Consider the following 24,155-nt stretch of genomic DNA (forward strand, 5'->3'; position numbering starts at 1 on the left):
TGTATTTTCATACATCTATCATATATCTATATTCATATATCATGACTAAATAGCTAGCTGTTTTCTTGTTCCTTCATTGCCTGTGTTGAATTAGACTGCCTTTCCTATAATAATCTTTGCCTGTTGTCTCCATGCTAAGCCCTTGGAATTCGTTATTCTCACCTGTGGATTTAATCTTAGATATTCAGTACATACCAGTTGACTCAGAAGTACTGTACTACCTTGCAGCACAGTCCTGGGAAATTCTGGGACTCCCATAGTCTGGGATTGCCAGAGTGCTGGGATATACTGGGGAGAGGAAAGGACAGAAAACAAATTGTGGAAAAGACAAATTAAGAGAAGGCAGACAGAAGCTGGAAAGTAGGAAAGGTAGTAACCAGTGGTGTACTCCTGGGGTCAATCTTGGCTCCAACGCTCTTCAAATCTTCATTAATGAGCTAGATGATGGCAGGGCAGAGTGTACCCTCAGCAGCGTTGTCCATGCTGCCACCCAGAGGGACCTTGACAGGTTTGAGAAATGGACTGACAGGAACCTCATGAAATTCAATAAGGGGAAGTGCAAAGTCTTGCACCAGGCGAGGAAAAATGCCATGCACCATTCACTATATGCTGGAAACCACACAGCTGGAAATGAGTTCTACAGAAAAGGCCCTGGGCATCCCTGGTGGATGCCAAGTTGGACATGAGCCAGCAATGTGCCATGGTAGCAAAGAACCCAAATGGTATCTTGGGCTACATTAGTAGAATCATTGCCAGAAGGTCGAAGGATGTGATCCCTTGCCTCTACTCAGCACTGGTGTAATACTGTGTCCGGTTCTGGGCTCACCAGTACAAGAGAGATGTGGGCATACTGGACAGAGTCCAGCAACGGGCCACTAAGATGATTAAGGGACTGGGGCATCTCACATATGAGGAAAGGCTGAGAGAGCTGGGTCTGTTCAGCCTGGAGAAGAAAGCTCAGGGGTAATCTCATCAATGTATACAGATACCTGAAGGCAGGATGTAAACAAGATGGACCCAGGCTCTTTTCAGTGTTGCCCAGTGACAGGACCAAAGGCAATGGGCACAAATTGAAATGCAGGAGGTCCCCTCTGAACATCAGGAAACATTTTGTCAATGTGAGGGTGACAGCTCTCTCTGTGAGGACCTAGTTGAAATGCACTGTAATTTTTTTTCATCAGCTTCAATGAAAAAGAATGCTGATGGACTGTAGCACTATTAGTTTGCTGATGATAATATTTTTGTTGTCTCTTTCTCTTGCTTGACATCTAAAGGTCAATACAAGTCTCTCTGGACGGAACTGCAACGTAACAGTGAGCTGTTTTGCTGAAGCTCATGCTAGATAAGACTACAGTGATAGCAGCAGGTTGATAAGACTACAGTGATAGCAGCAGGTTGAAGGAAGAATTTAAAAAGTATATTAATTACCAGCCATCTATCACTCACAGTAAGTGTGTGTTTCTGTAGCACAGCACCCAGATGGCTTTTGACTCTATTCATATGGCCAGGGGATTCTAATAGTGTCTACTAAATAAGATTTTGCTAGTGTAATCTATATTTCTGGCAACTGAAAGTGTGCATTATTGCCATTTCCTGCATAATTCAGTTCCAAAAAGCAAATCACAAAGTCCTACATTTTCCATTTTTCTCTAGTGCATGGTTAGTCCTCTTGGATTGCATCAGGAAAGTCAAAGAAATTACAGTTTATTACAAGTAAATACATCTTTTTTTTTTTTTTTTTTTTTTAAATTACAGGACATTATTCTGCTGGTCTTTCGGCTAGTCTGCAGAATCTAGCATAAGTTTGTTGTGCACATGCCACTTGCACTGATATCCATCCCTATCTACATATTCTGAAACATTTGCAGGTGTATTTCAGTGCTTCCCTATTGCTGTTTTACATGAGTTCAGCTAGCAACACTATTCACCCTCCCCTTTTGTTTTTCAGTATTTAAGGAAATAATAGACTGGGATACTGCTGTGTGGAGCGTTTTCCTCAAGTGCACATTTACAGCTGCACTGTTTCAACAATACTAGAATTAAAAGTGGGCTACTCACTACCATAGTCTGTTCTCAAAAGGTTAAGAAGTTGCATACAGGAAGAGGCATATCTGTTAGATGCAGCACTTCTCAGCTACAGCTTATTTCTGGCAGAGAGCAATTATGTCAGCGAGCCATTGTGTTTCCATGCACACACAAGATTAGATTACTCCTTTGGAGCAGAAGCTGAAGCAGAGAAAGTGCAGACTTACAACTCTTCCCCAAGTGTTCTCTAGAGTGGTCCAACTTGCTGTCTGACTGCAGCTGAGGGGGAACTTCTAACTGCTTGAAACGTATCTTGACCTTTTCCAAAGCACACAGGCTACCTGCAACTGGCTAAATGCTCTCCAGGTGCAAGATAGTAAAAAAAAGGGTAATGGCTTCGCTCATCTCGTGGATAGCCACCAATTCTCTTTCTACTGGCAGACAAACTGCTTACACATGTAATTTTCAGTATTTTGGAAAGGTGTAACTATACTGGAGCTCAATATGAAGGGAAATCAGAACTGAATACAACATCTTCCTCATTATGAGTAAGCATCTGTGTGAGGACAGGGATAAGGAGGGATTTGATTTTGGTAATAACTAAGAATCAGGTTTTATTTCACCTTAAAATAAACTCAGCTATCAACCAACCAATGAAACAGAAATACCAGTCTTTCTACACAGTATATTAGATTGCTTTGGGGGATAAAAAGTATTGCATTCAAATGAGAGTACCAAATTTTCTTGTGAAACATCATGCACAGGCCAAATATGCCCTTAGAAGATAATTATTTATTATGATTATTAATTACTTCAGTTATGCTAATTGTAACTCCAGCTGTCTTGTAGATAAACACTTTGAAAGAACTCTTATATTTTTATGATTATATTTTATTTGATGCAGCAATTTTCAGCCATGGACATCAAGAAGGAAAAATAATGCTATCAGTCATGCATAAACAGGGAACCAAAGCAAAAATATGTGAAAGGACTTGTTTAAGGCCAAACACCAGATGGTTTGAGCAGAGCTTGAAAAAATACCTAGTTGCTTTACTGCTAAGGGAGTAAATACAACTTCAGACAGACGACGTTGCCTCCCATCCAGCCAGCCCTCTTCCAACAACTACTTGGCTCCTTGGAAGGAAGGAACGGTGACTCACTTGAAGGTCTTGTTGATTCATCTCATGAGAGTTGCTAAAGCAACTCTTTCATTATATCTTATCATTTAGTCACAGAAAATCCTTTTCTACTTCAGAACAGAACTGGTTTGGTGAAAATAATAAAGAATAATTTATACTTTCAATAGGCTAACCAAGCAATTGCCAACGCTTTATCTAAAAAGTCCAACTTAAAGAAAAAAATTAGTTTACAGAGTACCAAGACCGTATTTAAATCCTCAGAGAAAAGATTCTTAAAAGCATCTAAATTAATTAGGACCAGAAGACCCACGGGATTCAGGCCATGTAGCCTCAGAAAACAATGCAGCTTGGTTGGACCATTTCAGATTTTCTCACTCATGGCATTTCGGTGCATGGGGTGATTAGAAGTAAAGGTAAGGATCAAAGAGCAGAGTGGTATGGGTGACAGCGTAGTGGGTATGTCCTGTAGGCCACATGACCAGGAAGAACAAGCAAATGAGACCTTCCAGAGACAGATGGAAGTAACCTCATGTTCACAGACCCTGGTCCTTATGGGGATCTTCAGCTACCCTGATATCTGTTGGAGGGACCATACAGCAGGGCATAAGCAAGGTTCTTGAAGATCATCAATTACAACTTTGTGACACAAGTGAAAAAGAAGCCAATGAGGAGAGATGCTCTGCTGGATCTTACACTAAGCAAAAAGGAAGGGCTTGCTGGCGATGTGCAGGTTGAAGACAGCACCACATAAAGTGATCATGAGATGGTGGAGATCAGGATCCTGAGAGGAGAGAGTGCTTGCAAGCACCTAAGTGCTACTTAAGCAGCAAAAAGACTAGGGAAAATGTGGGCCAACTGCTGAATGAGGCAGGGGGCTTGGTGACACAGGACATGGAAAAGGCTGAGGTAATGAAGGCCTTCTTTGCCTCGGTCTTTACCAGCAAGACCAGCTTTCAGGAGTCCAAGGCCTCAGAGATCAGGGACAAAATCTGGAGTAGAGGGGTTGGACCAGATGATTTCCTGAGGTCCCCTCCATACTCAACCATATTGTGACTGTGTGATTCTGTGCGTGGGCTGTTTACTCACTGAAAGAACATCTAAGATTCATTTTAGTCCCATGGGCAGGATGTTACCAAATTCACACACTTGTCCTTTGCTGAGATGAGCATTTTAAAATATTAAAGTATTTTTGAGGAAAAAATAATTGCAGCTCAAGTGGGTCTCCTAGTCACTAGGTCTATCCCTTCATTCACTCTGTGGCTCATTAAGAATCCCATTATACCTGCAAAGAGGCCAAGGAAAGACTGAGATATTCAAAGACATTTTTCCCCCATAATCTAGTGATCAGAGGATGTATAGGTGCAGTGGAAGGCAGACATCCGAAAGCCATGTGGGCAGAGAAAAGGAATGCACTGGGAACATCTACCAAGTCTGGCCATGTAAGATAGGTAGAGCAGTGCCCACTCCAGTGAAACCAGAGCTCTTCATTGTGCTACTCAGGTGTCACAAAGATGCAGGCACATCTGGGCATGCTACAGGATACATCCTGAGGGAATTTAGAAAATTTAGGCTCACACAGGCTCGACACACTTCCTGCTAGGTTGCAGCTGAATAGGTATTTTGAGTATCAAAACGTCACACTGAGATGTTTAAGCCTGTTAGTGGACTTAGCCTCTGACACCTTGTCTTCAGAAGGAGACATCCAGTCATGAAGCAAAACAAATTCAGTCATTACTATTAAGAAGAGAGGAATATTTTCCTCTTTGATTTGGAACATGTTGTCATTTACCCTGTTAAAGCAGAAAACTCAGTGACAAAGTTGGGCTGGAGAAGTCAAATGAGCTCAAAGTGGCATCCTGCTACTACTTACCACATGAACTAGTGCAAGAAGTCACACAGTCACTTCAAAGTGTAGCAGGACGAGAAAGTCTTTACATATCAGTTTGTTGACTTCAGTTCTACATGTGACTTTTTATTTTAAATTACAGGAAATTACAAAAAAAATGTAAACTAACAGAGTTACCATAGTTTAATGACAGTGACCAGATTTTGCCCTGCAGTCAAGTAAGATAAGAGTGCACCTAATGCCAGTAAATAAAGAAGACATCACTTTCTAATGTGTGGCATAATACAAAGAATATGGAAGCATATAAAGGATTTAACAGAGTCAATGTAATGGATACCCTTCTTTGATTAAAAAACCCTCTCATTTTTGGAAAAAGAGAATTGTTACCGATCTAGCATATCTGATTTTCTTCCCAAAAGAGCAGAAATGGAAAAGAGAATTGCAGGTTATTGATGAGATGGATGTGTAATCAGAAAATTAAGGGACCTCAATTTGTTTTGGGTCCAGTGATATCTGGTATTATAATGAATACCTTTACACAAGAAGTCAGCATATATCTAATTTTCTTTTTGCCAGTAACACAATGTTGGAAAGGTTGGAAAATAATGCATAACAAATAGGATCCCAGTGTGACTGGCCAAAAATTCCTAGGATGCAGTGGGCAGGGTATTAGCACCATTGTACAAGGCACTTGTAAGGCTTTATCAGGGTTAATGTGGATAGTTTTGATTGCTTGTGTTTATGAAAGAAGAATTCAAGGTGAAATGAGTAGGGAGAACCTTATTAGCATAACCAGAGAAAGGAACACAAGAAAATATCTTATGAGAAGAGATGACGTTTGTCTGCTTAACCTAGCAAGTAAAAGCTGAGAGAAATTTCTGATTGCTCCATAAATACATGAGGGAAGAATAAATGCTAGGAAGGGAAAATAATTAGTTCAGCCAAAGAACAATACAGATGCAAACAAAACTCTTAGGAAGAAGATTTCTAACCAACAAAGGTGTGAAAGTCTGTAACAGTTGTCCAGCTGGATAAAGTTCCAACTATTTTCAGTCAAGAGCTGGGCAAATTTGGGGAGCTAGACAGGGGTTATGCATCGTGGTTGTTGGTGACAGCAAGGATCTAAATTCAAGTTCCTGTCACATGCCTAAGACATCTTGTAACTTTGTTCAGTATAGTAAATATTTACTTTCTGCAGGGAAAAGATCAACATACATGAAGAAGGTAGCAAAGGATACGGTGTTTTGGCTTGTGGCAGAAAGTAAACTGGAAATGAGGGCAAAGACCTGAGGTGAGCTAGTGGGTGGTAGGGCTAGCAATGGTTTGCTGTGTGTTGCATGTACTTAGTGCAATACAAGCCAAAGTCAGGGACAACTATGCTTTTTGAATGCCAACCAGTTCCCACCTTGAACTTTATGTGAGCTATAACTGATTTATAAGACACTACACATAAAATGACTATTAAAGTGGCATTTATGGCAATGAGTGAAGCATCCCAGCACCCTTGAAAGAAGAGAGGTAATGCTGAGGGGATGCTGTACAGCACTGTGCAGTGCAGGGTCATGAACGCCATAATGACATTGAGGCAGATCAAAGTAAAGCAACCTGTACCTAGCAACCTGTACCCTATCAGAGTCCAAGATAGTTACAGAGAGCTACTGATGGCCCTGATTTCCCCACAGCCCTGTGTGCAGGATTTTCTGTTGGCCCGTTTTATCATATTTAGCCACTTCCCCAGCTGGGATGTCTATTTGCTGCTTTTGGCTGGCTCACACACACCAGCCTGGGCACATATTTCCATCTGCTAATTAGGAACAAGGATACAGGTGAAACTGGCCTTCTCAGATGGGCCATAAATTGTCCTGTTTGAATAACAGGCTTTTCTGCATCACCTACCTCATCTGAAAAGGAATCTTTAAAAGAATGGCACTTGCAGATTTTCAGACTAGGGTTTGTTTCATTTTGGTTTTGTTTGTACCGTTCACATTGTCCTGGAACGAGAGTTTGCAAACATTGCTGTAAAAATATTTGGGTCAAAAATTTCCCTGAAGAAATGTAATGTTTTCCCATTTAATTTGATAAATTCTTAATGGCCCCTGGGATTAAGAGATTCCTCAGTGTCCTATGCATTTTTTCACATGTGGCTATTGCAAAACACTCTCCTAGGGGGATGTTTTTTAAAAAATGTGACCTTCTGCGAGGAAAGCAAAATAACTCCATTAAAAGGAACAGCAAAGGCCACACCAGTTTCTCTTTCCAGCTAGAAAAATAAAGCAAGCTGCATTAACATCGACACAGGGGAATTTGAAGAGTATCATATGGAATACTCATTGATATGGTAGAATTCAATTTTATGATGCCTGTGAAGAAAGAAGTGATGAAGTTATTAAAATTTGTAAGAAAATACATTAATCAGTTGTGTTAGAGCTTCAGTCTGGAGGAGTGAATGCTGTCTGGGCAGAAGCAAACAGCAATGGGAATCATGGTCCCTAGTCTGTCACTGCCTCTTGTCTGATTTTTGAGAAGTTTCATACATCTCATCTAAGTAGCCTAGAAACAGCTATGCACAAGAACCAATGTAGGACTTTTCAAGTGTGAATGTTAGGTATCAGAGTGCTGTCAGTATTGCTTACCCATGGAACAAGTAGATCCACCCTGGACCACACCACCGCTCTCATTAGCAAGCTACACCACATAACCCCTTTCATAGTAGCCAAGTTCACTGATCACTCCTAGGGGAGACTTTTAGGGCAGCTAGCATTGCAGGGGTTATCAGCCAAGTGACACCTCTGAATGTAGGGGCTGTAAATATTTCTAGCTTTCTACAATAAATTAATAAGAAAGCTCCTTCCTCTCTTACACGTTCATGCCAGGATCAAACACAAACTGACCTTTATCTCTCTAAGCCTCATTTTTTTTTTTTTCTTTTCCATTGTGAAACTAATTTGCTGTTTACTTACTTCAGAATAATAATAGTGAGACACATTCATTCATGTCTGTAAATAGCTTGGAGATACTGAGATGAGAGGAGCTACAGAATTGAGCAGAATATTTATTTCATTAGAATTATATGACAGTGTCATTAAGAGAGTTTTCCAGCAACAGTTAAATTCATCATAGGCTTTCTAGAGCAAGTGTCCTGGGAATCTGATACAATCAGTGATGGCAGATGCTTCTTTCCCAGTTCTCAGGAACACCCCCCTTCCAAAATTTATTTTCAGGAATACATTTCTTCCAAAACTTGGGATTCCTCTTGGTCAGAAAATTCATCTGTGGTCTATTTGACAAACACCTCACAGGTATGAAGTGGTTGGGTTTTCATAGACATAACTCTCTGAAGTCTTCAACCCACATCTCATAAATGTACAAAACTTGCTCATGACCATAGTCAGATATGTTGATATTCAGCTAGATTTTAGGTAGCGCCCCTGCCTGCTACAGAGTTTCAAGTTAGGATCCTGGAGGCCTATTTCCCTGCACTTCAGCAGCTCTAGCCAGGCTCCATTATGCAAAACTACAATTTTCAGGGAGGAGGAGTGAATGAGGAGGGAAGCTCAAGAATTCAAAATTCTTGGCATGTTTTGTTTGGCAACATTCAACCCTGAAGTGCTTATAAAAAAGAACATTAGGATTGATGGTAAAGACCTGAAAGATGCATGTTGCTGTTGGCTGACATGCAGGCTGCTGTTTCATCTGTTTCATGTGTGCGAGGTCTCCTCCTGACCTCTGGAACACAGGGACAGTGGCAAAGGATGAATTAGGGCAATGGCCAGCTGAACCGGCTAGCAGTACCAGGTGGGTTTCTTATTGCAGGTATGTGCATCTGGTGAGACACGCAGCTTATTTAAGTTTATAGAAGTGCTGCGTGCTATAGCCAACTCCTATCACCACCCAGAGAAAAGTGCCAGCTCTACTGTAAGTACACAGTATAGTTATAAGGAGGGTGAACACTAAATTTCACAGGTGCTCTCAGGTACACACTCTGGAAGCAAATGAGGGGCTTTGAGAAGGACACCAAACAGTTCCTCGAAATGACACACAAACGTTTTGGTGGATTGCTTTCATGAAAGGCACTGACAATGAACTGTCTGAGACTGTTGCCCTGACAGGCTTTGTAGACAGCAGCTTAAATACCTCTGGGTCCAAAAGGTAGGTCAAGATTAAAGAAGGAAAAAAGTGCCCATAGCAAGGGAAGCGAGGGCTTGTATAAGAGAAAAACTGTTCTCAATGGTGTTTTTATAGGAAGACTGGATTTTTGGCTAAGCCCTCCCAAAACTGTATGGGAAAGCTCTATAAGAGAAAGTATCCTTTTTTTCTCTCTCTAAAAACCTGTTTTAATTTAAGAAACATCTGGAAATTTTGAGCAGAGACATATGGTTTCTGGAGGCAGTGCTTTACAGAAAAATTTACACCTTATCCAACTACCTTCTTTCTGAGCAATCCTAGTTGTTCGCAGCTGACCAGCCGGCTATAAAAATAATGGGGTGCCATAGATGTCCTGATGTATGTAAAAACCGAGGCTTCAGATAATTCTACATCTCTGCCAGCTGTTCTGGGAGTGGTGATAAGTATGAGCTTGCCAGAGGAACTGCTTGATAAACAATAACTAAAGACTTCAGCCACATTCATAGTAGCATGTTATCACTGTTTGGTTGTTTTGTTTTTTTTTTTTTTTTTTTTTTTTAATGTGAGTTTCCCCTGTCAGCTGTTTGGAAAAGCTGTAAAGGGGAAACAGACTTTTAAGAAGCAGCCTACTGTAAGCCATGTAGGGAACTTCTGAAATTCTGAAACTTTATTTTTCATTTGAACAAATTCCAAAAAATGTAAGTGCAAACTAGAATGAAACAAACATTAAAACTATACTAAACAAATGTTCATTAAATAAACATGTAATTCAGAAGAGAGAATTAGTATCTCTTTGTTGCTAAACCCACAATATTCAACTCTTTTTGAGCGGTGACTGGTAAAACATTTAGGTCACAGAAAGGCCTATTTTCTCGTGCTATGAAAATTTCAAGAAATGGTTTCCAAGAAAAAAGAGGGTAGAGCGAATACAACTATATCAAATCAGCTGCTTTAAAGTTTTTAGTAAATATAGTCAGCATAGTTATAATCAAGAGTATTTCACTAAACAGCAACAGTATGTTTGACCTTACAGATTGTTTTTACAAATGATATTTCAATTTCTGACATCAAGAATTTGTAATCTAAGGTTTAGATTCAGGGAGGTGATGCAGAGGTTGAATTAATACATACGCCAGATTACAGCAAAATTGGTGAATCTCAAGCATGGGCTTAAAATTAAACTCCTATTTAATGAAATTCTGGGTACACCGCCACATGCTTTCTTGAACTGGTGCATCTATTCAGCAAGCCACCGCAGCATTATTATTATTTAAACTGTGTTGAGTTCAAAAGAATTATAGTCACTGTAAAGTCACCTTTATTCACTGTTATTGTCACCTTTTAGCTAAGTTGCTGGTCTGACAACTACAGTGGCTGAGACCACCTTCCATACCACAGAAGAGTAGGAAATTCTGGAGATGCCCAAAGTAATGCAAAGTGAAATTAGAAATAGTTGCCACTTTATTATTGAAGGGCTGTGCCCCTTGTTAATACAAACAAGACTATTCCCTGTGGCTCAGAAGGAGCTATTTTGATTTGCACTAATTGCAGATTACTGAAAATTTGGATTATGCAACATTAACTAAATTCCTTGTAGAAAGAGGGAAAGAAACTGTCATCCACTTGCAAGTTGGCACTTTACTCTTACCTGAAGGGGAAATTTATTTACATTTGAAAGGGGTCTCCTGGTGGTTTCTAAATCTCCACATTCCAACTTGTGTGTTTAGACTTGGGGAAGTGTTGAAAATGGCTTTTTGTTTTAAAATGACATGTGTGCAGGTAAAATGTATTGAATCTGCATAAAAATAGATTATTTGGGGTATGCAAACAATTTATTCTCTTTCAACATCAGTGACTTTTGACGCTGACTTTTGCACATCAATATTTAGAGCTGGGTCCTTGGCATCCAGGAGTTGCTCATGCAGCAAAAGGAATCACAGATGCTTTTCCTGGTGCTGGAGTGCAGGGAGGCAGCTTTCTGCACTCACGGAACCCTGCAGCTGTAATGTGCCACTGGAGGCGGTAACAACAGCCACACACAGCACTGCAGGCCTGTCACTGCTCCCATTTATGGCAGGGTAAACTGGGTCGAGGGACAACAAGCGAGACATAAAACATTTTTCCCTCCTAATCCAACTGTTTCAATTTCACTGAGCAGAATTCAGGTGCAGCTGAGGATTTTGGCACGTTCCTTGGGAAGTTTGCCCCTGAGCCATTAAAAATGGTTTAAATAATAAAATTAACTTGCCTCTTGATATCATTATGCCCTCTTTTTCAGATCACTGCTTTTATTAACAGATAATGCTCATAAAGATTTATTTTTATGAGAATTTTAGGGCTTTTAAATATCATATGTGAGTTTTCAGCTCTTCGGCTCCTTACAGTTCTGATTAGGATGGCCTCTCTTTTTTTCTTTCTTTCTTTCCTCAATTTCCAAGACAGGCATGAGATAAAATAGAAAAGCAACACACAGATGAAGTCACACACTTTAAAGAAATAAATCTGGCGGGCAATTTGAAAATTCTTTTTAGGTCAGTGACATTTTTATAACTGATGTTGCCCGTTGTATTGTTCTTTGTATTTCTTCCCTCAATAAACAATCCAAATATACTTCAAATGATCCTCCCACATAAGACAACTTTAAAATATGTCACCCAGCTTGATTTGGAAGTTTATCCAGAATTTAGTGAGCTTACACATTTTACTAAATGACACACGTTTCTTGAAGCCTACTATCTGATGTGAACCTGCTTCAGGTGCTAAGAAGAGTGGTAGGAAGCACATACTTACATTTCAGCTCCAGTTTGATGAAGTCAGTGTTCCCCAGATTCTCAAGAAACACCCCATCTGAGGCTGACGTTTTGAAATAGAAAGAGATATCTGCGCTGGTTTCCCCTTGAAAGGTGGAGAAGTGAAGGTAGGATGACGAAGTAACAAAAGAAGCTGCGTTCCAGTAGTTCCCTGCATGGGACAGACAGGAAAGGCAGGTTAATGGTACATTTATTTTCAAGTTCCTAATGTATCAGACGCGGTCATACACAAATGTGTTGCTACTACATGTTTAGATTAGTAACACTGCAGTAATGGGTGATCAAACAGTTGGATAAAACACTGATTTGGTGACTGCGTCACCTCAGGCATGTTTTGCCTCAAGTGTAACTTATCTTTAAATTTACTCTACAGAACGACACCTATTTCTTCTGAAATGGTAGCCATCTCTATTGTGTATCACAGGAAAAATCCAGTAAGTGAAGCTAAGCAATACATATTATAATTAACATATGTCCCTAATAGTCCCTTAATACATTTCCACTGGAGAAACATTAGTATTATTCAAGAACTCTAACAGTTCTTTAGCTAGCATGCCAGGCAACTTTCTGTGTGAATAGTATTACAGTGCAAAGACAAAAAAAATTCATAAGATATAGGTCCTATGGTAAATCAGCCAGAGACTGAAACAACTCATTCTACTTTCACCAGGATGCTTATGTTTCCAGATTCAGAAATTTATTAAAATATCACTCATTAACTCACCACAGCTGAGTGCTTAGTATTCCAGCTAATTCCAGCCAATAAGAAACTACTTCCACTCCAGTCAAAACTCACGGAGATAGATTTTCCACTATTTGATTATTTAACTAGGTGACAACACTATTATTTCTCTGGTTAGCACTGGCTGAATATGAATGAGCATGTTGAAGCTCCAGAAGCTCAATACTGCTTATATATAGCACCATTGGCCCACTCCCAAGTCCAAAGTGTTGTAATTTCTGTAATTTATTAATCTCTATTGAAATTTTAATTGAACATCTGAATTAACAGAAGAAGGATTTATGTTTAAATACATGCATACTATTGCCTTCCATATTTCAATCCCATCCCCTCCATTTAATTCTGTCTCTCAGGAAAGCAGAATGCAGAATGCTTTGGAAAAAAAAAGAAGCAGCAGCTTTCCATTTACTTCAATGCATCCCAAGAGGAAAGCTGTAACTGAGATTTTGTATGTATGTGTGTACATGCATGTGTAAACAGTGAAAAGGGGAAGAAATGGGCTTGGTACAGTTGAAATGTATATTCATAGCACAGATATATAGCTTTGTGAATTAATCAGCTAGGCAATGTCAGCTGGTTGTAAACATATATTACTATTTACCCTACTTAGACAAACTGGTAATCTCCAGATTAAACATTATTAATGATTTCAATAGCAATGTCAATAAACTTCGTATCATAAACAAGCCTGGGCAAGAACAGTCTGCTAATTAGTTGCGAGGTCTTACTCTGAAAACATACCTGTGATAAAGCAACACAGACAGAAAAGGTCTAGAACTTTATCTTCATTCATGGTTTCTTTCCATCTCCCGCTTTTCAGAGTGCTCCCTCAATATATTATGGTTGCTTATGGTCTAGGTGCATGAGTGTTTGTCAACGTGTTAGTACAGGATCCACATGGATTACCGTATACGCTTTCCCACTTGCAGATAGATCTGAACACCTACATTTGATGCTGGCAGACCCTCAAAACAGGTTTTATTCCACTTGCTGAATAACCTCACATGAAATAAACAGGACTTAGACAAAAAGTCAGGAATATGTTAACGCAATCCTTGTGAAGGAACTAATTTAGCTGTCCTGAATAACCTTCTAGAAATTCTTGCATGTCTTTATAAATGAAGCAAGTATTTTAGTCCCATAGCTTTACGTTCTCTGAATATTACCCAAGTTACAAACCTAAACCACAAAGAACACATGAAAAGCAAAAGAGCTGTGAACGCTACAGGGAACCTACTTCAAGTACTAATGGAGACAAACATCTGTTTGGTGAGAAAGGCTCCCCAGCCACCTCACTACCCCACATCAGACCAGGGTGGGTTTGTTGCTGTGTCACTGTGCAGCCAAACTGTGCAGCTGTAACAGGCTCTGCTGTCAGGGCTTCCCCCTCTGGCCGAGGATTCTGGTTACAGACCAGTCTTCCTGCTGGCATCATCCAGCTGTCAGTCATTGCATGAAGTCCCACATTTACACCACGCTTACACCTTCTGTGAGCCTCATGCACCTCAAGAACTACAAGTTAGACACTTATCTAATCGCTTCCACTGATGCATTGACAATGGATTTGTTGAAAGGTTCATGTTTTTGTTTTATTTTGTCAAGTCCTGGAGCAATGGGACCCTAATCCTTTAACTGTAGCCTACATTGCAATACAATAAATTATAATCATTATTATTGCAATCAAGTAAATAAAAGTAGGGGCTTCTAAATGAAACCACTATTGATTTTGTAATATTTTATTTATATGTTTTTAATTGTCTTCCAAATCTGAAAGTATTAAATGCAATTTAACACAGACTCATTCTGCAATGCTGGGACACTTAACGTTAATTCTTAACCATGACAGTGCATAACTGAAGTGCAGGTTTGCCTTTACACGGAATTAGTTTTCAGCTCTAAGTGACGCAGCTTCCTCTTTGCACAATCAGTGGGGAAGATTTCCTTTTCTTAGTTTTTAAAGTAAAATATACATTTCAGAGTTTTTAGGACTGATATCAGCTGTAGGTTTATTGAACAGGGTCTGGTCATATAGGTAAGGTTTCAAACCACCACCACCACAGTACACTTACAAGTAAGACTACCGCTACCGACTACATCTACAGGGCCAGATAGGCTGATGGGTTCATATTGAAATGCATGTCACCATTTTGTTGAAACAAAATCAATCAATTTTTATTTAGTATTATATCTAGTCTACTGAAGAGGTCCATCACTAAGGATTTTACATTTTATTCAAAATGCTCTGATTTTATTCTGCAGAAAGCCTTGGCTGCAGAAGCCACTCGTGAGAGGATAAATACAAACAGCGCAGATTGAATGGGAAAACCTGCCCCTTGAGAGAGACATTTTTGAAGACTATTCATAACAAATTCCTATAAAGATAAAATCATGTTTTGGAACACAAGTATACATTAATCTCAAAACACTTTCAGGGGAAAAAGACATTTCATTATGACTACAATGGAAATGTTTTGCTAAACAGACAATGACTTTTATCATAAAATGGTATCTTTTGATAAGAAAGGGGCTGTCTAAGGAAATCTTCAATAAAAATCCACTTTACACCCATTAGTATTGTTGTTTGCTGGGAACCTTTGTCAGTCACTATGACTAAAAATTTTGGCACATTGTGACACTACTTTCTTCAACAAATTGATCCTACAGGCATTTTCCTCCCACTTTCCAGTGAGCAAGCAGTAGATGGAGGAAACCAGAGACTGGAACTTAAACCACAGAGTAAATGTTATGGCAGCAAGGATACCAAACTACTAGGAGGTAGGAAAGGGAGTTTATTTAGAAAGAACATTCTAAATGCTACTTTGCACTGTATCCTGTTAATATTTATTGTGTCATTATTATTTCCTAGGAGTAACTTAACCTTACAAATGTTATGGGATGTGATTGAGAAAGTCTTGCAACAAATGTTTTGCTTTGCCTCCCAAGCTAGGAGGGATAGCATTTTTCAGGTGTGCAGTAGGCTTGGAAACATTAGATGGGGAAGGCAGAAGGGCTTCTATTTTGTAGCTGGGGAGAAAGAGGTGCTCAAAGATGCACCATCCCTTTCTTTTCCCTTTCTCCTTCCAGAGAGGTAAAATACTGTAAAAGCTAAGGAGGACTTCTATTGTATAGTCAGAAATATAACATTATAATTTTATTTTCTTCTTTGTAACCTCACCTATAATTCTGCAATCAAGACCACAGCTCTTGTACAACTCTGTTTTAAGCTTGCTTAGTGTTTGAGCAATTAAACACAGCATACTGCTTCATGAAAGTACAAATACAAATAAATCAAGACACCAGACAAGCCTTTTCCATTGTTTGCAATCCAAGACAAGTGTGGAGATCCCCAAAATATGGCTGTGTTTCTCACAAACTTGCATGTTTGCTGGTGATGGCATCAAGCCTTAGGACATGGGGCACACAGAGGCAGGGAAGAGCTGACCATAGACCCAGAGAAGACTGTCATGGATGTTTGGCTGGACCCAAGCAAGGGTCAGAGCAATAGTTCTTTCAAAGGTGCTTCCATGGACCATGTAACACTTTGTGATTCTGTTTTCAATTTGAGTCAAGATTGCTTACAGCTCTGGTTATCTGCTGTGGAAATTAAAATCCAACTCATTAAGCTCCTGCAAAATAGCCTTACCTCTTGCTTGTTAGTTTTGCTAACCTTGAGTTACTGTGTTCTTTGTAATTAGTAGGGCACAAAGTGTCTCTTCTGCTGCTCCATAAAGACTCCGTCTCAGACAGAACACTGTACAATAATTACAAAGGTATAATTTTTACAAGAAGCAGGCTAGTCTATAGCCACAAGTAATCACCAGACTACAAAGATTAATGAGAAGGGACACCTTAAATCTCAGATAAAAAACTGAATAAAGACTTGAAGACTTTTTCCCATGAAGTCCCACCTCAGGGAGGAGGAAGGAGATGGTGGCTGTAGTACTAACAAGGACAAATTAACCTCATCTTGAGCAATGCAACATGGACTGACATCTTTTTATGTGTGGTAGCTCTGTAATTTGATAACACACAGTGACCCGGTTTATAGCAATCAGCCTTTCAGCTTCTCCCTTGCAATATTTTTGTTTAGAACTCCATTGCTAGCTCCCATCAAAATCTTAGTTCTTAGCACAATTGAAATTCATGCTTTAACACCATCAATTTCAATTTTACATTCAAGCCCCATTGAAATGGATAATGACCACAGCAGCACTGTAAAAGACGTCAGTGCTTTTAGCCCTGCTAGGCAATAGCACTAGAGAATGAATGCTGCAATGTCAGGCAGCTCCTATGTATTACAATAGACCAAACCCTCCAGGGCCCTCATCTGCAGTAAAACAGATTTTCTATCAAAACCATTATGTGAATAAGATGCAAGAAAAGTCTCCTATTTCAGAGAAGATGGATGCATGAATGGAAAACTGCTCTCTGCCACAAAGTAATGGATTGAGATTATCCATACAATTATGCTCAACAAATCAAGCGTGTGGTATTGGTTTTTTTTTCCTTTCTTCTTTTTTCCATTCTGGGAGAGAGGAATCTACACATGCATACTCAAAGCAGTTTGGGTATCAGTGCAGCAACAATCACAGCTTGGATTCAAGTTTTCAGATCTGCGTCATGAGTGGCCCTAATAGAATCCAAATTCGCCATTTGACCTTATCCAATGTGACTGTCAATGAAACAGGAGAGGACAAGGGAAGATATTCCAATCAAAAAAGAACATCTCAAGTTATTCAGCAAACAAAAGAAAAGGCAAAGAAAACTGGCAGTGTTTCTTGCATTGAGTTGTAACTTACTTTGAAAGGTGGAACTGCAACCCTGAAGCAAGGCAGTCCCCCTTCTGCCAGTGGTGGCAATCCGAGTGGGGCTGAGAGCACGGCTTCAGTCTGAGCAGGAGATGCATGTGTCAGAGGGACAGGAGAGCAAGGATGGCAACTCGTCAGCATCCTGAGTCCTTTGCTGGGAGGACTACAATGCTGAAGGCTCCTTCTGCCTCACTGAAGGATCTGCTTGGTGTCATTTTTGGTTGTGACAACATGCATTCACACCTTAGTTCTTTGCTGGTCTGCAACTCCGTGCCACGTTCACTATATGTTTTACTATACTACATTTACTACACTTAATGTATATATAATTTACTATATATGGTAAGTTTTACATATATTCTTTGATTTCTTTGGTACCCCTAAAATCAGTTTTGCCCCATTTTGGTCCTGAATTTATTTGATCATTGGTGAGTTGTTTATAGCCCTGAAGTCCCCTGTATCAGTCAGTGCCCAGTCTTGTATTAGCCCATGCCTGTACTCCACTGCCCTGCATCCCATGTTCCCACTTTTCAAGGTCACTGCTATCATACCAGGTGTGTATTCCTTTGCAGTGCATCATTACACTAGCCATCAATATCTCATTCTGCACAAAGTAAATACTTTTTATTAGTATCTATATAAAAATATCATTACCATAAGAACATAAGCAAAAGTAAAACAAATTAGGCATAGCCCCCCTGTCATTAGGAAAAACATGGTGTTTCAGCTAAACCAAGGAACACAAAGTTTGAGGCAGGGGCCGAAATTCTGCAAGCTTGGCAAGTCTGTTGCCTTGCATCCTCAGTACAATATCCACAGACCTTGAATAGAGTTGTCAATATTGTATTTCTCAGGCTATGGGTTTACAATTTATCAACATCACAGCAGAATAGCATTTGAAAAGAAGCATGTAAATTAATACTTAATTTAAGATTAAGATGGTAGTGTCCTGATTTACTTAATCCAAACATGAATCAAGAAAAATAAACTAAATGGAATTGCTACACAAGATGTTTGCTTAACAGCAGAAGAATCCTTTGACAACACACAAGAAAAACTATCTCCAAGTAAACAGATCAAGAGTGTATTAACACTGTATAACAGCAAACTGAATCACACCCTTTCAAGCTAAATAAAAACATAGGTTAGATTTCAGTTTTCAAGATAAATCTAGCTATGCGTCTTTCAACAAAGTAATGAATGGATGGAAGTCCACAAAAAACCTGCTGAGAATATTAACGCATCTAAAGATGAGTTCAGAGTTAGCAAAACAGAAAAGATACCTCTGCCATGGTGACTGTCACAACAAAGACAATCCAGATTTTAAAGGATAAATGCTAGGCTTTAGAAAAAAAAAAAAAAATTAGAATTACCTCAACTCCAGTAGGCTGTAGCATTGTAACAGAATAGCATAGCATAGCATAGCATAGCATAGCATAGCATAGCATAGCATAGCATAGCATAGCACAGCATAGAATAGGACACTAATCCAGTTGGAAGGGAAATAAAATGATCACCCAGTCCAACCGCCTGACCAGTTCAGGGCTGACCAAAAGCTGAAACATGTTGGTGTTGGATGGCCAGCCTACTCCTTGCCCACATCAGTATTATCAGTGACAAGTTTTCTTTTCATTAAATGCCTGAAGAATTAATTTAAAAACTCAGCAACTTCTACTCACACTCCTGGCAAGTAAAGCTGATCTCCCGCAGACAGCAGTGCCACCAACTGCATCTCACTGACCCACCAGTGTGTCATCTCCTGCAGCTTTTTCAGCGCCTGGGCTGATTGGGCACATTCTCCAATAAGATGTTCAAAAGGGAAGCTCAGTTGATGCCAGCTGTGGTTGTTTTCTTCCCTAGGACGCAGACACCCTTTTTGAAAGTGACTGGACAGACACCACCAGCTTCATATGCAGAGCCCATCCACGCATTCTGGCCATAGCTCAACTGGATCTGCTGGTTGTGACTGCATGGAACTTGACTCCAGCAGGCTTCTGGTGGGTGAAAGCCTCATTAACACAGCTCTCAGGCTCCATTCTTAATGCTTTGATGCCATACAGTGTATGAAACAATGAAGTTCACGGCCAGGTCTTTTGAATTTAGATTGCAGAAAGACGTAGTTCAAGATATGTAGGCTTCCTGTCTTCTCCAAAAGGTGCATTCACTGTCCACATCATATTCGGGATGTCATGGTACCTATGAACCAGAAAAAGCTGTATCTTGTGGTATGTTTCTATGGTCCCCATACTCCACACCAGCTGAATCTCTGACTGAAGAGATAGCCCCTACACATAAATAAACAATGTATGAAGAACTGCATGTAATACGACATCACAGTGAGTGCCATTAGTTTCTGGAACAGTTTAGAAGCATCAGAGTAGGTAAATGTTCCTAAAGGAATGGGTAGATCCCAGGGTGACTCAGTCGCAGATATGATATGGGCCATTGCCTTTCTGTGTGTCACACAGGATACCTCTGCAGGAAAGGTAAGCATTGTGCAAAGCCCTGGTGAGAACTCAGCTGTACTGCTAGGGACCTTTCTGATTCCTCAGGTTCAAGAAAGATCAGTTCCACCTGGGATGAAGGCAAACAAAGCCTAAGTGGTTGATCAGGGGCACAGAGGGCCTATGAAACAAGATGACTAGCAAAAGCATGACAAAGGCTGAGAGGGCTGCCATCACTTCTAAGAAAGACATCAAGGGTGAAGGCCAAAGGAGGAAAAGAGCTACTGAAGTGCAAGGAAAAAGATGGTCAAGAACACAAGACAATTCAGGACTTCTTTCCAAGAGGAAGACCTCACCTTAAGAAGGCTAGTAGCAGATGTCGATGCGTTGGTAAGGAATGGGGAGGAAATCCTGCATGCTCTCTGTGATTCTGCAAAGTCCATGCAGAGGGAACCAGATGCCTTTCTTTGCCCTCTGCCATGCCCACAGCCAAAGCAACGTCTATGGTATAAATGTCCTTCTTTACGCAGGCTGAATGTACAGATGACTGTACAGGGCTGCTCGGCAGGTGTGCCCAGTGCCTGGTTGCCAAGTGCATGAACAGCCCCCGGGGCCTCCTGGGCACAGGGGCTGCCTGGAGGCAGCACCCCAAATGCCTTCTTCTGAAGGATGCTGGGCAGAGGGACAGTGGGCGGGGCTGCACATGTCTGGCTCTGTCACCCCCATGTCACAATGCCAGCACCCGGCAACGCAGCAGTCACGAAGCCCTGGGCAGGATCAAAAGGAGCAGCCTCCTGTGTCCACTACCAGAGGTGGCCTGGGGGCAGCCTGAAGACATCCGAGAAAAAGTCCTTGAGGAGCCAGTGGAATCACTTGGTGGGGGCTGAGAGATTAAAGCCAGAGGAGGCTGGACAGGCTGCTGGAGGTTCTCCACTGCAAGGTCAGATTTTGGCAGGGGCATCTTCAAAGCTCAGGTGAGGGATGGAAATACTTTTCAGCTAGAGAGCAGTGGCAAGACCAATGGACTGCCTTCTTGAGGAGCACTGCAGAGCTCATTGTCCTCATCCCCTGCAGGGCCAGGGCCAGCAGCCATAAGACATGGGATGCAGAGATGTTGCAGCAGCCACTGGTGTCCTGCAAGGTTTGAGAAGGATTCTTGCCCCCAAGGCTGATCAGGCTGGGGGCATTTGGTCACTCTCAGAAGTTCTTGAGATGGTCCATGTTCAGGGAAAACAGGGCTTAGGCATCTCCTGGGAGGTATGACCGGCTTGTGGGATGAGGAGCCAGGTCTTGCTCACATGCTCAGGGAACAGGCAATCACCAGCGCTGGGGTCAGGAAGGAATTTTCCCCCAAGATAGATTGGCACTTGTCCCTGGGTTTTTTTTGCCTTCTCTGCAGCATTGAGCACAACCCCTTGCCAAGGCTTCTTTGGGCCATTCTGGCTAGTGGCCTGCTGTTCCTGCTCCATGAAGGTGGCCCTCATGCCCTCCATCTGCCATGAGGAAGCTTCTTGAACTCCTTGGGCAGGCCCCAAGGGTGGTTGCTTCCTGTTCTCTGTAGTATTGAGCACAGCCCCTTGTCAAGGCTCCTCTGGGCTCTTCCAGCTCACTTCTTGCCTGTTGCTCTTGCACCTCCAAAGCACCACTCGTGCCTTGGCTCTCTCAGGCTCTCTTGCCCAGTGCAAGTTTGCAGCCAGAGTGAGCTCTGCTCTTCCCTGGGCTTCATTTCCCCAGGGGCTCTTGCCTGTTCAAAACAGCCTGTGCTTGGAAGGGCTCCAGGCTTGCTGCACCATCTGCAGCTGCCACTGTTCAGCTTTCCCTGTGTACAGCATAAGCTGAAGGCAGACACTGCATCAATGGCCAAGAAACACAGTGGAGCAAGACTTGGAAGGCAAACAGTGTGCTTGTCATTGCTATGTGCCATACTTTGGAAAATACCACACATCTCCTCTTCTTCTTGATCTTAATCTTCTCCTTAATCTTCTCCTTAATCTTTGACTTCTGCATCTTGTTTGTATTCTTCTTCGTTTGTGTGTGGTTGGTCCTGATGTTCATTCTTCAAGTTCTCCCTCTTCAGGAAACAGGGACTACTTGATCTGTATTCCTGCTGGTACTTCCTGTGGTTCTGTGGCTTTTCTTTGCCAGACTGCAAGGGATGTTTCCTCAGTATGTACTAGTAGGGCAAAGAGGAGGAGGGGAAGGGAAAGGGAAGGAAGGGAAGGGAATGGGAAAGGGGAAGGGGAAAGAAAGAAGAAAATGAAAGAAAAGAAGGAAAGGGGGAAAGGAAAGGAAAGGAAAGGAAAGAAAGGAAAGGAAAGGAAAGGAAAGGAAAGGAAAGGAAAGGAAAGGAAAGGAAAGGAAAGGAAAGGAAAGGAAAGGAAAGGAAAGGAAAGGAAAGGAAAGGAAAGGAAAGGAAAGGAAAGGAAAGGAAAGGAAAGGAAAGGAAAGGAAAGGAAAGGAAAGGAAAGGAAAGGAAAGGAAAGGAAAGGAGGACCTCCTTGGGATGTATTCTCATGCCTTAATGCCTATTTTCAATGGTGGGGACCAGAACTGCATATAATACTCAAGGTGAGGCCACACCAGTGCTAAATGCAGCAAGATAATCACGTCTTTTGACCATCTGGTTACACTGTGTTTGATGCACTGCAAGATGCAGTTTGCCCTGTTGGCTGCCAGGGACACACTGGTGACTCCTGATGAGCCCACTGTCAACTAGCACCCCAGACCCCTTTTGCAGTGTGCTCTCCAGTTACTCCTCTCCCAGTTTTGACTTTTGCCCAACATCACTTTGTCCCAGGTGCAGAATCTGGCCTTTGTTCTTGCTCAATTTCATGCCATTGATGATTGCCCAATGCTCCAATCTATCCTGATTCCTCTGCAAGGTCTCTTGTCCCACAAGAGAGTCAACAGCTCCTCCCAGTTTAGTATCATCAGCAAATTTCCTAAGGGTGCCTTCAACTCACGCATCCAGATCATTGATAAAGACTGAACAGCACTGGCCCTTGAGTGGAGCCCTGAGGAATGCTGCTACTGACTGGTCACCAGACAGGTGTAGCCGAAATCACTGCAACCCTTTGAGCCCTGCTGTTCAGCCACTTCTTCACCCAGTCTTTACCCAGTGCACTGTCCACCTGCTCAACTCATAGCTGGACAACTTGTCCAGAAGGATGCTGTGAGGGACAGTACCAAAAACCTTACTAAGATCTAGTGAAACTACATCCACTGCCTTCCCTTCATCCTCTACACAGGTGACCCTATCTTAGAAGGATATCAAATCGGTTAAACAGGGCTTTCCCTTTGTGAATCCATGCCGACTCTGCCTGACAATCACCTTATTCTTCAAACACCTTTCAATAATACTCAGTATAGTCTTCCCCATATTTTTTCCAGGAACTGAGTTTAGACTAATAGGTCTGTAATTACCTGGGTCTTCCCCCACTGGAACAGCGCTGGCTACCATTCAGTCAGTGGGGGCATCCCCTGACCCCCAAGACTTTTGGTAGATGATTGAGAGGGGTCCTGTGATAATATCTGCTAGCTCCTTCAGCACTCTAGGTTGTATTCCATCAGGCCCCATGGACTTGCAAACATTCAGCTGATACAACTGGTCCCTTACAGTTTCAGTGTCCACAAATGGAAAGTCACTGTTCTCGCAATCATGGTCCTCTGACTCAGGGGATCAGGCAGCCCAAGGTCTATCAATATTATTAAAGACTGAGACAAAAAACACATTGAGTGCCTCTGCTTTTTCTTCATCCCTATTAGTCAGGTGACCACCTTCAACAAGTATTAGTCCAATGTTTTCTTTAGATGTCCTCTTGCTATTAACATATTGAAAAAAGCTCTTGTTACCTGAAACAACACTGGGCTGGTACAACTCTAATTGAGTTTTGGCCTTTCCCATCTTCTCCCTGCATGAATGAACCACAGCTCTGTACTCTTCCTGTGAAGCCTGACTTAGCTTCTAGAGATCATACATTTTTTTTTTTCTCCTCTTAAGCTCCACGAGGAGTTCCCTGCTCAACTGAGTCTTCTATCCCACTTGCCTGACTTCTGACACATGAGGATTGCCTGCTCCTGTGCTTTTAAAAGGTGGTTCTTCAAGACTGACTGGCACTCATGGACTACTAAGCCCTCAAAAGTAGATTGCCAGGGTAGGGTCCTAAATAGCTCTTTGAATAGGTTAAGGTATGCTTTCCTGAAGACCAATGTAGCA

At 41.4% G+C, this 24,155-nt stretch overlaps 1 protein-coding gene across 1 annotated transcript in view; it reads right to left on the reverse strand.

Annotated features, from left to right (window-relative positions):
* Positions 1-24,155, reverse strand: part of CNTNAP2 (contactin associated protein 2) — a gene marked incomplete at its 5' end in the record, with an annotated part of 1,159,740 nt that overhangs the window by 113,604 nt on the left and 1,021,981 nt on the right. The window contains one exon of the mRNA XM_082045698.1: positions 11,926-12,096. Within this exon, the coding sequence (XP_081901824.1) occupies positions 11,926-12,096 (171 nt within the window). The remainder of the gene's footprint in view (positions 1-11,925; positions 12,097-24,155) is intronic.

This window comes from Streptopelia decaocto, assembly GCF_964273445.1.
Source record: "Streptopelia decaocto genome assembly, chromosome: 2".
Taxonomy (NCBI): Eukaryota; Metazoa; Chordata; class Aves; order Columbiformes; family Columbidae; genus Streptopelia; species Streptopelia decaocto.